Here is a 16,738-nt window from a genome sequence, read left to right on the forward strand (position 1 = left end):
TACAGGCTTTGCGTACCGTATACGCTTAGAGGGCGCTTACGTAAAAGTTCTATGAATGCAGTAGTGGACAAGGAAGGAAGGCCTGTCTTTCGCGCAATGTCTCGCAATAGTTTGGTGGAGACATAATTACCATGCCTACCTATTCGCAGGTGGAGTTCATCAAGAAACTTCCCCCATTTCACCGGTTCACGTGGCTAGTGTACGACGTGCATATGGCCGACCAGCAGGGCAAATGCAACTTACCCAAGTTCAAGATGTTAGAAGAACTGAAGAAGGCCTATGGCATCACATGAAAAGGAATACCATGAGGAGCTCTCAACCACCAGCTGAGATGGAAGTCTGGAATAAATATCTCCATGAAATGGACTCTATTCTTTGTACAGTAGGTGCGCATTGTCATCTTGTATAAACCACCCTCGTATGCATAGTGTCCTCTATGCTCATTGCAGAAGTCCTAACTGCAGAAGTCCTAATCAGTCACTATTAACAGCAGGTAATTAACGAAATGGTAATAAAACGGAACCTACGCTACGACACCAAGTTAGCTATCATACTTTGTTTAGTGTGGTTGCACTTAACTGCATGTCTTAATTTCCGGTAAGAACGTAGTTATTAAATATTGAATTTTATGTTATAGCACCGCCTATATCCTTGGATAGTCAATATCCAATAGGGTAGGACTACATTATTCCAATTTAGATTGGACTTTAGGCTACGCTGTCAAATCATATATTGTTGAAAAGGTATCGGCGAATAGAATCTAAACTCAAAACCACACAAGATGCATGTATAACCTGCGTTAACCACATCATACCACAGAAGCAAGAGCTTCAGGTAGTTTTTATCTGTCCTCTAAATCTAAAGATTCTTTATGAATGCGAAATGACAGCTTTATATCTTGTCAGCAGAAAGTGTCCGCAAAACTTGTCGGCAAAATTTCTCGACACGAAAACGTCGCCCCATAGGATGAATGCGAAAAAGTTTCATGTTAGTACATCGGTGTGTAGTATGTACTATGAGGTTGACAGATTGTAATTAAATCGATTTAATGAATTATGTTCTGTTCCAAACGGCGTTTTGTGTGAATGTGTTGTTGAAATTAATAGTGTGTAAAAACATGAAAACATTACTTAGCGTGTAACACATACTGGCGTAAGATCAAAACAGTTTGTGAATTAGTAAATAGTAAATCAATTAAATCAGCTATAACTGGAATGCAGCTGTCAAATGCATGGACAAACGCCGTGGACGAGAAATAGCAATGCGTAATTGAGCTAATGAATGCGTTACTTAACTAATTCTATGATTTAATTCTAAATCGTACATGTTATACAAGACCACGTCACGTAGCATTCAGATTGCACGAGTATTTTACGTGACTAAGAGTATCACGTCGCAGTGAAGTTGCATAAAAATGTCGCTTGACTTGCTGCAAATGGCGTGACAAGATCACGTGACAGTCAAGTTGCGTGATAATGTTGAGTGGCTATGAGAACGCCACGCGACAGGAGCGACTGCAGGAGCGCTGCATGCACGAGCACTCGCGAAGAAACAAATTTCCACAGTACGGAACCAGTCCTAGCCTTGCTTTCAAATGCTATACAAGTGGTATTGAAATACTTTTAATCGCTAGAACCTAGTATGCATAGGGAGGTATAATTGGGCCGACCTTTAGGAGGCTGCCCCTCAAAGTCACCAGGCGGGGTCCCTAGTACGGCATCCCCGTGGCAGCGGCGAATTTCGACGATCGGGCCCCAGGTTGGCATTTTTTCTTATATTCTTCGGAGAAGAGAAAACGTTCGCATTTGCTTCTTGGCCGCTTCCATCACTGCTGTGCCTGATGTCCATATCTGATAAATGAAACGGGTGATCTGGTGCGATTTCGTGAAGACCTTACGAGGGAAATCATTGCATTTAAATAAAAATTAGAACATGAGGTCAGAAATTACCGAAATTAAGAAAAGCCATTATTCATATAGTGAACAGTTCGGAAGCATCAAAATCGAAAACAAATAGCTGATCAAACGTCTTGCAAAAGGAGTGCATCAGTTCGAGCAAGGCATCCCTGAGTTCCTCACTAAAATGCCTTACTCAAGTGATGAAAAAAAAAAAATATTCCCAAGTTTGGCGAGCTAATAAGTTAGTCTGTAGGTGAATTGATGCGGTAATGTGTAACCGTGATCCGCATAAGGCCCTTAAAGCTGTTCCCAACATAGCTGCGCAATTTACGAGCCACGCCAAACGCGATGCAAGGCTCCAGAATGATAAGAAAAGGCTTACGACAAAGAACTTCGGACATAAGACAAGTGCACCATTACACGTAAACGGGCACTTCAGCCCAGCTATTAAACTATTGCTTGTCAATGCCGTCTCAAGAAAGAGAAATGGCAGTTCGTCTGGACAAGTGGCGGGAAAATTTGAGCGGAAGGAAGCTCAAGCACCTTACACAATCTTGATGTGTGAGATGTTGAAAATGTAGTATAAGTAAGCACCTAGTCATGCTAAATGCAGGCGGCAAGATGGCTATATTTTGTCACGATGGGCACACTCATCCTAACATTAATCCCACATGCCTCCATTCAAACATTTTATGAGCAAAAGATAAAGAGGATGAACTTTCATTTCTGCTAGATTATTGTGAATTTCATTTTGACTCAGTTCTGCGCTCTGGGACGTGGCACACCTGTCATGACCAATTATTCAAGCATGGAAGCTATGAAACGTTTCTAGCGAGAGCTACACTACGCCAGCCGCTTCCCATCTTCGCTGTGATCGCACTTTCGCCGTGGTCGCACCTTGGCCGTGGTCACACTGTCCTTGAGGAGGAGGAAGAGGAGGAGGACAAGGTGAAGAAGAAGGAGAAGAAGAAGACAGATAACTCGGTAGATGGTAGATGGTGTGTTAGCGCTGATCTGTCTGAATTGTGCTTTTTTTCTTTTTATTATTATTTTTACTATTTTACAATTTTATTCCTTTTTTCATTGCTTTCTATTACTATCGCCTCAAAATTTCAAATTATTTCAGCAACACTAACTCCGAATTATTCTGTTATCTATCATACAGTCAAATAGACGTTATCAATTATATTAAGTCACCTACAACAAATTCTGGCCAATCATCCACTGTGGGTATGTGCCATTATAATGAGGGAGAAGAGGAAGAAGAAGATGGTAGAGGCGAACGACAACAGCAAGTTGCTAGGACACAAGGTTTGTTCGAACGTTGCCACGGCGGTGTGCCCTGGAGTTCGACGTAGAAACGATGTCATACCACTGTAAGTCTTCTACACCTGATGGGTATAGTCAACAACGAGAGGCAAGTGGTGATCATGCGTGAAGTGATTCCCCTATGGCATAAATAAAGCTGAAACCGTAGAGTAAACTACTATGTGCAAAAGCCATTCCTTGAGTGAGTGAGTGAGTGAGTGAGTGAGTGAGTGAGTGAGTGAGTGAGAAGGCTTTATTTGCACCGACATGGACCTCGGGGCAGGGGCTCAGCCAGGGGGAGGGTCTCCTGGCCGGCTCTCCTGTGCCGTGGCCGCAGAGAAGGTCTTGGAGTAAGCCTCCTCCGCCAGGCGTAGGACGATCTTTTGTTCATCCACATTTGGGCTATGGATGTATTACTCCCAGGTAATTTGATCAAGGGGATCAGTTTCTTTAGCTCCCGGAGAATCGGGGCATTGCCAGATTAGGTGATTTTGACTCAGAGGTACATTGCAGAGATTGCAAGCCTTTGGGTCCCCTGTCAACTCGTTATGCAGTGTAATATGAGGAAAGAAACAATTGGCCTGAATTTTTTGCCAGGCCCTGCATTCTGAGGGTATTAGGGACCTATCTGGTGGTGGATAGATCCTTCTGTTTAGTCTGGGAGTCTCACAGAGCTCCCTGTAGGTGTTGAGGAGTCTTTGTCTCCGGGTAGCGGGGTCTCTATGGCCGCTCGGGTGTATACATCTCGGGCGAGGCGATGGACAGCCTCATTGCCTGGTAGACCCTCGGGAGCTGGAACCCAGATGACTGAAACCTCCCGGTTTAGCGGATGCTTTCTCAGTAGACTAGCCGCCTGCTTGGAAATTAGGCCTTTGCCGAAGTTCCTAACAGCCGTTTTATTATCTGAAAGGATAGTTCTGGCTTTAGTGCCTGTACATGCTAGCGCTATCGCAGCCTCTTCAGCTATTAAAGCGTTACGCGTATTAATGGATCCAGTTACTTTCTGGGAGTGGTTCTCATCTACCACTGCTATGACCGCGGCCCCTTCTAGCCCGCAGAGAGCATCGCAATAGGCTGATTCCTCAGGAGGGTCGTTTATTAGTTTGCTTTGAATAAATTTTGCTCTATGCTGTCTTCGTTCCTTGTCATGAATCGGGTGCATATTCTTAGGGATCGATGCAATTTTAAATAGTTTCCGCGTCTCAAGCTCCAGTAGTTCAGCGACATAGGGTGGCTCACCTGACTGAATCTGTAGTTCTTGCAGTATTTTTCGGCCCTTTACAGTGGAGTTGAGCCGCCAAATCTGGGCCTCCCTGACCGCTTTAGCAATCTCTTTCCAGGTATTATACATTCCGATAGCTAGAAGCTTCTTTCTCGACGAGTTGGAGGAGATGCCTAAAGCCCTTTTGAATGGCATTCTGATCATTTTCTCTAACTTCTCTACTTCACCAGGATTGAGATTGAGAAAGGGGGTGTTCGGACCACCCCAGCCACATTTCAAGGGAGCGCTTTTTCCGCGGCTGCCGAAGCGCCGCCTGCCCGCTCGTTCCGGGATAGCCGGTCCCGCGCGGGGACTATAAAGGGAGGCGCACGCCGTCGCCTCTCTCTCTTCCTCGCCAGATCGCCTTCAGTGCGGGTACTCATGCTGCTGGTTGCCGATCACGACCCCCTGATCTCCGGACCTGCCTTGACGGACGGCGACAGTCTCGCGTCCGCGGATAAATGTAGAGGTACCCTCCTTTTCCGGCTGAACGGACGTGAAGTCAGTCCACGAGTTCTTACAAGAACTCGAGGATTATCAGAAGGCACTGGGTTCCCCAGATGACGTGGTGCTAGCGCAGGTGATCCCCGTAGCAATTGTTCAGAGCGTGGCGCGATGGGGACGCTGCCAGCCGACCTTCCAATCGATGGCAGACTTCACAGATCGCTTCCACGCCAAGTTCTTGCTGCCAGAATTCGAGCGCCGGATGCTTGACGAGCTGGCGTTGCGCAGAGCACCCATAGAAGAGCCTCCTCGAGTATGTACGCAGTATGCAGGAGCTCTACAAATGTATCTCCCGTGGCAACCGACCAGGATCAGATCACACGCGTGATCGGGCAGTGCCATCCGCGCTTCAAGCCGTATTTGCGGGGACGTGGTTTTGGAAACCTCGAGGTGCTAGCACAGGAAGCGAAGTCAGGGCAGGCTGATTTACTAGCTGAATTGCGTTACAAGCCACCCCCCAGGCCAACTGTATAGCTATAGCCGCGATGCGCCTGGGTCGGCGGCCAAGACTCGGCGCCGCGCGCCAGAGGCGCAGACGTAATCACCGTAGGGCAAGAAAGGCCAGCGGAAGGCTCTGCAATTCTTCGCGCTCTTGACCCCTATGCGTTCGAGCAGCGGCGTCGAGTTGGGCTCATCAGCGACGTCCGCGTAGGCTCGGAGAAAGGGGAAAGATGTCTCTGACCGCTTCGTGGAAAGCGGGATCGCCTGACCGCGCGGCATGTGAACGATCGGCTTTGCTGGAATTGCAACCACGTGGCACACGAGTGTCAAGCAAGGCGTATACAGGGAAATGCGGAACGCCGGCGGCGATAATTGTTTGCACCAGCCTGTCGCTGTCGGCGGGAGAATTTCGTGGTGGCCATGGCGAAAAATGGGAAGGGTACTCCCACGCCGCTTCCGACGGCGCAGAGGCCTTTGTTCCCCTCGCCTGTAGTGTGCAAGGAGTGTTGTCTCGCTCAAGTCCTTTTATGCTAGTGCGGTTAGCTGGTCAAATCTACTCTGCACTCGTTGACACGGGCTCAACGCTGTCACTAGTCGGTGACGACGTGTTCGAGGCCTGCCGTAGTTGTAACATCCATGTCAGGCCAGCCGAAACCCCTTTGAGCTTAGCAGCCGGGACGGCAAAAGCGGAGGGAGCGGTGCGTCTCGTGGTGCGCTTTGATGGCAGAAAGCGGAAGCACCGCTTCGTCTACCTGCCAGGCTTGGCCATACCGATTATTCTGGGAGGGGATTTTCTTTCGAGCGAAGGCATTGTGCTCAATATGGGAGAGAATGGCTATCGTTAAGGCCCCTTCACCTCCCTTATTCTCTTTGCTAGCGCACCCAGGTAAGAATGCATCGCCCAGCGGGCCGGCGTCCACGCTTGTGTGTCAGATGGCTCCCACGGGACGCTGAAAGACGGGTGGTCCATTAGAAGCAATTATCGCATCCCAGGACCCGGTAGTCAGCGCCGAAGGCTTGCGGAATCTTTACTCCCGTTTTCGGATTGCTTCACGGAGAAACCGGGCAGAACCGACGTGCTTCAGCACGAGATTGAAACGGGTGATGCGCGCCATTTCAGGTGTAACCCGCGGCCGTTAAGCGCGCATAAGAGCTTCTCGACAGCAGCCTTGACTAAATGATTGATACCGGCACGGTGAGACCCTCACAAAGTCCCTGGGCGTCCTCAGTGGTTCTAGCGCCAAAGGAAGATGGTTCGGTCAGGCTGTGCGTTGATAATCGGAAGCTCAACTCACTGACGCCTATGATTGCGTACCCTTTCTGGTCGATCGAGGCTGTGATGTAAGCGTTAGGGAACGCAAGGTTCTTCACAGTCCTGGATCCAAGCAGAGGGTACCTGCAGATTGAGGTGGAGGATGGTGACATTCAGAAAACCGCATTCACCTGCCACCGCGGGCTCTTCGAATTTACTCTACTCCCGTTTGGTTTATCTAATGCGGTGATCACGTTCATGCGATTGATGGACATTGTGCTGGGCGATGCAATGTTCAACTACGCGATAGCGTACCTCGACGACGTCGTGATATTCTCACAGCCGTTCGAAGAGCACCTCATTCACCTGAATTCTGTTCTTGAGAGAATGAGACGTGCAGGTCTAACGATTAACCCAAAGAAAGTGCAGTTGGCATCAAAAACAGTGAACCTCTTGGGCTTGGTGGTTAATGATGGCACTTTGAGACCGAACGATGACAAACTGCAGGCAATTGTGAACTATCCCTGCCCGATGGACGTGAAAAGCTTGCAGAGGTTTTTGGAATTGGTTGCTTTCTACAGGATCACTCGTTTGGAGCTCGCAAGGCCGTTGAACCTGCTGTTGCGTAAAGGCTCGAAGTGGGTCTGGGGCAAGGAACAGAACGACGCATTTGTTGCTTTGGCTCGTGCGATAACTAATACCGCTAGTTTGCGCCTCCCCGACCTGAACAAGCAGTTTGTCTTGCAGATAGAGGCTAGTGAGGCCGGTGTTGGAACTGCTGTTCGAGTGAAGATAAGGCATCAGGCTAGTGTCATATACGGAAGGGTTGCGGGAGAACGTAGGCCTAGTGGTCCCATGCCTGTAGTGTAGTATACATTGACCAAGTGGGTGCTGGCAAATGCGATTCATTTGACGAATAACATGCAGGCGGAGAGCGGTGGGCAAGACTCTTCGTCCCGTTCATAAGAGGCCATGCTTACTCATCTAGCTTTGCTCATCGAAATGCACGTACTGGTTAAAATTCAAGATCTGTAGCTATAGGCAGCGGGGCAGGCCTGCGTCAGCCTTCAAAAGTCTCGTAAATGGTGCAAACGGCAGTCTTGCGGACAGGTTCCAGTCGTACACGAAGTCCTCGCTCTTGATATGAGCTGAACAAAGTGCGATATGCTTCAGTGGCTTCCCTTTACCGCGTTTCATTGCAAACACGCACTGCTTTCGCAGCTTGCTGGTCTTCTGAAACTAATGTAGGATTACTCCGCGTAAGGGACGTCTGTTCGGACCCACGACGGCTGGAAAGCGGCTTGGAATGGTTCTCGTACTTAGAGTACTCAGTATCGATGGGAGCAGACGAAACCCTGGCATCCGCAGAGTCCAAATTCCCCTCCATTAATTTGCCGCCTGATCTCTACGACTGCGATCGACGCACGATCGTTGTCTGCTAGTCAGGTCTTCGCGCCCGGCTCTACGTCATACCCTGTGAGCCGCCTAATTGAGTGACACGCGTCAAGGGCAGGCGTCATCTGCTACGGAGCTCTTGAAGCTCCAGTACCTCTCCTACATCTTTCATACAAGCCAAGAACTTGGTCACGACAGCTTTCATGATGGATCGAAAAGATATACAGCCATTCTGATTGAGGCAAGATTTCTTTTCAGTTGGCCTTTAGGCGGCCATATTAGAACGGAAAGGAAGGAGTATAACGTTTGTTGGCCCTTTTTGCAGCGGTCGGAAAAGCCTGTATTTATTTATCGTTCATGGTATTCAAATATAGTTAATTGCGGCATAGCAGTGTCGTATTTAGGATCAGCGATTACTAAATCATGCGTTCACGCTACAGACAGAAGTTTAAAGCAGCAGCCGACTTTGCGAATGACGTGATAACACTTGCTTGCAATAAAATCCTGAAAGATAACCATTTGATAAACATGGTCCACAGGGGCCTCCAATAGGTGTAAGCAAGTTGGCACTAGATATGGGGTGAAGGTGTCGTTTTCGGCTCCTAATAGGGTAGAAAAATTTTGCACTATTGTTAACAAATGAGTCAGAGAACGAAGGCAAAAAAGCAAAAGAGAAAAATACCTGCGAAGGGGAATATCAGTTGCTTTTTGTGTCATGCAGAGAAGGAGTGGTCTATGACATTCCTTTTAATGTGGGGAGAACAATATAGGCCAAACCGGAAAATGCATAAAATATGCGCTTAGGCGAACATTAAACGTCTTTGAATGGTGCTCCTTCATCAAATGTGGCGTATACAATACTGATACTGGGATCTTAACAAACCTTTGTCAAATAAAAATGCTTGCACTCCTCTTTTTAAGACTCATTTCATTTTCTGTGCCATATAGGCCGCCGTTTGCAGAATGAAATAATGTAAGCAGTCGAAATGACAGCTTCCAGTTCCCGCGGCTGGAGCGACATGAAGGCGTTATTTTGTTTTGCCGATGCACATTTTTATGTATTTATAGCAATTTGCATTGGCAAAGTTAAGGGCGCCTGGAAATATTATCCGAAGATTTTGACAAGAATAGTCCCTTCATGAATATTCCAGTGTTCAAACTAATATTGAAGCATGTGGATGCGACGTATTTGCTTGAAAATTTGAACATTTCTTGCGATTCCTGTGCATATAGTATTCATGAAGCATGTAAATAAATTCAGAAAATAGTTACCTGCTTTCTATTTACCTTCTTGTGTCACAAGTAGCAGGTCAACCAACAAATTGTAGCTACGCCTAATAGACTTAGCCTGTCAGGACCGTTGCATTCACGTACTACATCTAGACCTCGAAGGTGCACATTCCGGCTCGGTAAGAGGGGCGCTTTTATCAGCTGGTAGCCTATGCTATCGCATCTTCCTCAAAAGCGAGGGATTAAGTGTCCCCAAAATTTGGGGGGTACAAATAAGTGCGGCCTGCAGCTGTCGCCTCGAAGCAAGGGCGTTGCTTGCAGTATGTCAGTATCAATCACAATCTGATTCTGAAGGGTTAAAGTATGACCGGCTGCAGAAAAAAAAATCACCCTTGCAGCAAGGGAGGACCAAGTACTCGTGTCTTGCTTTTTCAGCCGCGGTGTCTAAGGTACAATTCATCAGTAAGTCTGAAGTAAACAACAAAACCCGAGATATTGCTCGGATGAAAACGTCGATCGGAAGACGACGACGTTCTTCACTCTGCGAGCTGTTCCGGTGCTCGAGCAGTCGAATCCTGTCTCGCGGCTGTGTTCCGTTATTGTAGTGCTTTCAACATCTACGAGTTCCTCAACCTCGGACCACTTTCGGCTTGGCGGCATCGTTTGTCCAGGTAAGGAACTTGTAAGTTAACGATGTTGAGCTTGGGAAGGCGGATTTCGCCTCCTCCAACTGGTTTATAAGACAAGAGATGACATCATAGCCGACGGGGCAGTTACGTTAACGAACGGACACTTTAGCTGAGTACGAGGCGAAGCTATGAATTCCGTTTGCCTGGTTTTAAGCATGAACTGCTTTCAGATTCTGTTGTCAGAGGCAACGTCGAAATAGAAACGAGGGCCGACGTCTGGGCACCATTTCCTTCTCATGCGGGCAAAAAAAAACGGTAGCATCCATTCACCGAACGAGATTTAACAAAACGGGTTCGGGGCTGGGACAGGTCGGTCACCGTCGCTTGCGAGGGGGCCTGCCACCGAATTTTTGTGTTGTAGGCCGTCATTGCATCGGCCACCGCTTTGGTGGTGGACGACGGCTGTCGTTGCGGCACGCGCCTTTCTCTCCCTCTTCCTTTTGTTTCTTCTCTATTTTCACTTCTGTCTGCATGAGCCCCGCCGGGGTGGTGCAGTGGTAAGACGCCCGACTACTGTGCCGGAGTACCCGGGTTCGAACCCGACCTCGGCGGCTGCGTTTCGATGGAGGCGAAACGAAGAGGCGTCGTGTGCTGTGCGATGTCAGCGCACGTTAAAGATCCCCAGGTGGTCGAAATTACTCCGTAGCCCTCCACTACGACTCCTCTTTCTCTCTTTCCACTTTCACTCCCATCTTCCTCCCTTCCCTTAGGCGCGGTTGCGGTGTCCACAGTAAACAAGTGAGGCAGTTACTGCGCCTTTCCCTCCCTATAAATAAATCAGGCAGCGGGGGTGGCTCAGCTACAAAGCCAGTAGCAGACCTGTGCATTTTCTTTTCATTCTTCCTAAAGCCACAACAACTTCTACAGAACCGTTATACAAATACTAGATGCTGCCTAAACGAGTTATTAGTTTGTAGCGACGCACGTGAACAGCAACGACCGCGTGCCGAAGACGACGAAGCAGCGCCGGCACGAGGACTTCAGAACACTTTGTTTTTTGTTGCGAAAGCAATACTGCTAGCACTTTTCTGCTGGAGGTCGTTCCTTCGCTCCGGCGCACCACGTGACAGCGTGACGTCACGACCAGAGTAGAGCAGGGGCCCCAACCAATAGGTGGTGTTGCCCCAACTCGCCTCTTCGGCCGTAGTCGTTCCTTCTCTCGAAGCGGCGGCTACCACGTGACGGCCTCCTCGGCCCGCCGCGTGAGGGCGCTCGCTAGGAGAGGATAAACGGGGCGCCACAGGCGCTCTCCGCTTAGTCATGTCTGAGGAGTTGTACAAGGCATCGCTGGAGCGACGTGCTGCGTGCAAACGCCGGCGCCGTGCCGAGGAGACAGAAAGGCAAGAGCGATTGGCTAATGCAACGCGCCTATGCCGCAGAATGGCGAGCCCGGCGGCGTTCCACAATCAGTGAGCATGGACTCTCTGAATGCCGAAGAATCGTCTATGAGTAGTGCAGAGCGAGAGTACTATTCATGGGGGAGCAGTCTAGACTTGGTGTTGTATAGACATTAGAACGACTATGTAATTACCAGTGTTCAGACCAAGAGTCACTACTTTACGGACCACCAAAGCCTGTTCATTGGAATAAACAAACCATAGAAACCATGTTATGTCCAGAGTAAATCCTTTAGTTGCACAAAAGGCGAAGCCAGGTCAAACCACCAGCAGAGCCAAGCGCAGCCAGGGAGGTATTCCTTTCGCAATCACTCAGGCTTACCCAAGCTAAGCCACAGCTAATTTTTAATCTCATATATAATAATTCACTGACAGGAAGGAAAAGGCGCAATATCTGTCACACTTTCTATGTGGACACCTGAACCGCGCCGTAAAGGAAGGGAAACGAAGAGGCGTCCGTGTTCTGTGCGATGTCAGTGCGTAAGATCCCCAGGTGGTCGAAATTACTTTATAGCCCTCCACTACGGCTCCTCTTTCTCTTTCCTCTTTCACTCCTACATTCATCCCTTCCCTTACGGCGCGGTTGAGGTGTCCACAAAACAATTGAGCCAATTACCCCCCCCCCCTTCTCCTTGTCAGCCCATGCAGACGTGTCATTGCGGCGGAAGGAAGGGAGGAAAATTAAAAACTTTTTTAGCCCTATATTACTTGGCGGTTTTTGGGACGTCTTCAGAGATATCTGCTTGTGAATCCACAAGTCTTCTCCGCCGACCTCGTCCACTTCTGCACAATGGTCGGTTGCCCTCAGTCCAGGGTTCCGCTGGCTACTGCCGCCCGTTGGGCTCGCTGTACCAGACCTTGCTGGTCTTCGCAGCGGTCGCTGGACAGCAGAGTCTCCCATTGCTCCGCACTCGAGTTTCGAATTTTGGGGACCACATGTACATTTTGACAGGCCCATGTGATGTTATATTGTCACGTGGGGGTGAGCAGGGTCGATGACACAAACGAAGACACAGGCTTGATGGTACGGAAATTAACTCTTTATTGGGCTGACTTGCGCCCGCAAAAGAACTAAGCAACTCGGCGGCGGCGATAGCAGCAAACGTGTTGGTCGATCGTCGAACAAAGAATGCCCGTCACACTCGTCAACGCTCAATTTAAAGGCTGCACAGAACAATCTAGATAACGTCGCAAACAGCTACCAGCACGGGCTGGAACATTGTGAAAAGACACACGAGTGGCCGGAATCTTCGAGATAGATCTCGGTGCAACTTGCGCTACAACGAAACTGATAATGGTGTGACTCGCGACATCGAGCATTAACAAACAAAGATTACGGAACAGATACGCGATCCAGAACCAGAGTGATAAGTCTGTATGCCGGCGGCGGTTGAAAAACAACAAATAGAGTTTTGAAGGTTTCGCGGCAATATAGTGTTGGTTTTTCATCGCACCACTCCGCGTATATGGTAGGGTGTATTTTGTTTAGTATATGTAGGTTTGGGTATGAACCCGTCTGCAATTGTCTCCATATGACAGCTTCCTCTCTGGTGAGAGAACTGTGCGGGGAGGGATATCGCATTTTTCTTCCTCTATAGTTTTCTAGTATGGCCGAGTATGCCTTGGGTGCTGGCAAAAGTTCCGCGGACTTGTCGGATGCTCGGAAAGTAGTGTATGCTCGAGCTATCCTATCGGCCTCTTGGTTCCCTGCCACCCCCATGTGCCCCGGTACCCGCAGAGTGAAGTGCAAAGCATTGAGCGTCACAAACGACGCCGGCCTTATAACTGCTTAACCCGGGCAGAGGAGCGAGACGACTGGGCGGCGTCGGTAATGAAACTATTTCATGCTTGTATCTTCTTACGATTACGGCAGAAGCAGAGAGTACTTTTTTAAGGCGAGAGCCTTAATTTTCTGGGCTCTTGGAACAAAACCCCGTGCGCTAGATTTGTGCACGAGACCTATCATATTCCGCGAGACTCGTGTTCTTGTCTAGCGTTCCTGTCATCTGCGCAATGCCACACTTGAACGCGCGCCAAGGAACGCTACGCGACAAGATCGAAGGTGTACCGTCAAAAAACACGTAACGGAGAAAGTGACAGATACTGCGCCTTTCCTTTCCTGTATACCAATAATGATTACATGTACACCACCATGGAATGTGCGAGCATGACCTTAGATGCCTAGTACAGGCATTTATCATTAGCCGCATTCTCTACTCGCTGCCGTACTTATATCTAACAAAAACAGACAGACAAGGTGGATTATCTCATCAGACAGGATTATAAGGCTGCCCTCGGCCTGCCTAAACGCACCCAAAACTCTCGGCTCTTAAGTATGGGAGTTTACAACACCCTCAGTGAACTGGTGAAAGCTCAGCGCATCGCTCAGCCGGCTCTCCACTACACCAACTGGTCGACACATTCTCTCCTCTCTCCAACTTAGGCCGTTAGGTGCCCCTCCAGTGTTTACGTAGTTCTAAAGACAGTCCGCGATCACCTCACTGTCCACCCACTTCCTAAAAACATGCACCCACTTCATAACCAGGCCAGACGGGAGGCGAGAGCACGTGCCCTACACAGAGCACATGTGAACGAACCCGACACGGTTTACATTGGCGCCACAGAATATCCACAGCGCTCAGCCTATGCAAACACATCACATCAGTCTCTTATGATTACCCCAACGTCCGTAGAAGAGGAAGGATCCTCTATAGCCGTCGCGATAGTTTCTTCCACAGCCACCCTTATTCTCGTGGATGCTAAAACTGCCATACAAAATTTCGTCCGAGGCAAGCTACATACTGCCTCTCACAAAATTATAACTACCAACTTTCAACCACCCCGACCCAGAGAACTTGTCTGGTCACCAGCCCTTTCGGGCAACCCCGGTAACGAAGCGGCCCATTCTGCTTCTCGAGAATACGTCGACCAAGCAACAGACACCGAGGACCTAGGCAGCGACAGAAATCGGCTGACATCGTACAACACCACCACATTACCAGTCTGAAAGACTTCACTACCCTCCACCACACGGCTCCCTAACTAAAACACAATAAATAACGTCAAGACACCTTCAAGCCCGCGCCTTTCTCTCCCCAGCACTGCTGGCACTCTTCTTCCCGTCTAGTCATCAATCCGAATTTTCCCTTCGCAGGGTGCCCCGCCGGGGTGGTGCAGTGGTAAGACGCCCGACTACTGTCCGGAGCTCGTGTTCGAACCCGACCACAGCAATCACCACCAAACACTATGGCGCCGCCTCCAGACGCGAACCCTCCCATCCCCTTACATTAGGTCCCGTTACCACCCCACTCTTACCGACCCCTCCCGCATCCTTTGCAACCACCCCACTGCCACACTCGCCAACATTCTATTCCAATGCCCGGCGGATCCTCCCCCGTGGGGTCTGGAGCACTTCACCACCTGGGAGGAATGGGAGACCCTGCTACGCTCTAAGGACTGGGTCCGGCAAAAGACCGCCACAGACCGTGCTGCCGCATTCATGAACCGTAGGAACATGAACGTTTGAGTGTAGTGGGGCCGTGCGGGGGCCCAGGGGCCTGCGCGCCCCGAACTCCTCTGCTAAAATAAATGTTACTACTACTACTACCACGGCGGCTGCGTTTCGATGGAGTCGAAACGAAGTGGCGTCCGTGTGCTGTGCGATGTCAGCGCATGTTAAAGATCCCCAGGTGGTCGAAATTACTCCGTAGCCTTCCACTACGGCTCCCCTTTCTCTCTTTCCACTTTCACGCCTACCTTCATCCCTTCCCTTACGGCGCGGTTCAGGTGTCCACATAGCAAGTGTGACAAATACTGCGCCTTTTCTTTCCTGTGAACCAATTATTATTATTATTATTATTCGCAGGGCTCCGATAGCTACGCTTGGACATATGTTCATATGCCCAGAGTTTCAACCACCGTCCAAATGGCGCCTTACGGACAACCAGGGTTGGGAGATCGCGGTCTCCAGCTCAGAACCAGGCTCACAATGGAGGCTAGTCGACTGGGCTGAAGTGGTCGCCGTCAGGCACGACCTGCCGGCCATCACCCAATGATCAGGAGCCGGCCCAGCCTTTGTAAAAAACATTTCGCGGCTCCACCAAAGTTTTTCACCACCGCCACCACCTGCAACGAACGCCGATAAGAGAGAAACGATGAGAGGCAATTGATAGGAGAGGAAGGGTAGACTTTCGCCATTATCCTCCCTATTTCTTTTAAAGTATTTCTCTGCTTTAATTGTCCAGGTGTTTGAATGGTCTTTTCGGCTCTCTGCGGTCGTCTTCATTCTCTGTTTTAGGAGCCGTGAGTGTTTCTTCATACTTCGGTGTTTGTAATTTCACTTTTGCCGCAGAAATGTTTGCGCGTAAACTTTATGTAAAGGCGCTATTAATTTTTTAGAACACAAATAATTAGTAGGATCATATTACGCCACAATTTTCGGCCGCAGCAACTTTAGGCAGGAACGGCTTTAGTGCATGAAGGTGTCAGTTATAAACGCCCATTTATTGCAAAAAGATGCACTCTTTTAAAAAATGCACTATCATAATAACCTGATGTCATCCGTAATTGGCAAGCAAACGATTTGTACTTATCACTGCTCCACTCCACCAAAGAGTAGATTCGACAATCTCTCTGAGTCTAGTCTATTTCCCTACTTTCTGTAGAATTTGACCGAACTACACTCCTGTCTCCTCTACTATTCTTTACCGGATTTGTTTGTCCCTCAGAAGAAACTCCAAATCTGTCCAAAATTTAGTCAAATTAGGAAAGCTGGGCGCCTCCATACCCTCTATTTTCCTCTTAAAACACAGAAGGGTTCTCCAGCTCACCATTTTGTTGAAACACATTCACTTCTCCGATCATTTCCAATATTTCCTTCGGCAACGGATACCTTGAATTCTCGTAGAGAAACTCCACGAGCGGAAGCACAGCCCCTACCATTACAGTTCCGCTTATATGGTTAAACTTGGGGAGTTGATAACAAGTTATATGTTACAGTTACAATATATAACAGTACTGGAAGATATACATAGTGGCTGCACAGCAACCATAATTCTGCATAAAGAAAGTAACAAAATTCCTATAAAGAAAGGTGTTAGGCAAGGAGACATAATCTCCCAGTACTATTCACAGCTTGCTTAGAGGAAGTATTCAGAGACTTGGAATGGGAGCAGATAGGGATAAGGGTAGATGGAGAATACCCCAGTAATATGCGATTCGCTGATGGCATTGCCTTGCTAATTAACTTGGGGGATGAACTGCAAAGAATGATTGAAGACCTAGACAGGAAAAGCAGAAAAGTAGGCTTTAAAATCAATATACAGAATGCAAAGGTAATAGTCAACAGCGTTGGGAAGGAGCAG

At 48.7% G+C, this 16,738-nt stretch overlaps 1 protein-coding gene across 1 annotated transcript in view; it reads left to right on the forward strand.

Annotated features, from left to right (window-relative positions):
- The window catches only part of LOC146175433 (uncharacterized), a 30,356-nt gene extending 30,063 nt beyond the window's left edge, over positions 1-293 (forward strand). The window contains exon 3 of the mRNA XM_084580809.1: positions 150-293. Coding sequence (XP_084436935.1) covers positions 150-293 — 144 coding nt within the window. The remainder of the gene's footprint in view (positions 1-149) is intronic.
- The last annotated feature ends 16,445 nt before the right edge of the window (positions 294-16,738 follow it).

Source organism: Amblyomma maculatum, chromosome 10 (assembly GCF_055883805.1).
Source record: "Amblyomma maculatum isolate TAMU_Amacu chromosome 10, ASM5588380v1, whole genome shotgun sequence".
Classification (NCBI taxonomy): domain Eukaryota; kingdom Metazoa; phylum Arthropoda; class Arachnida; order Ixodida; family Ixodidae; genus Amblyomma; species Amblyomma maculatum.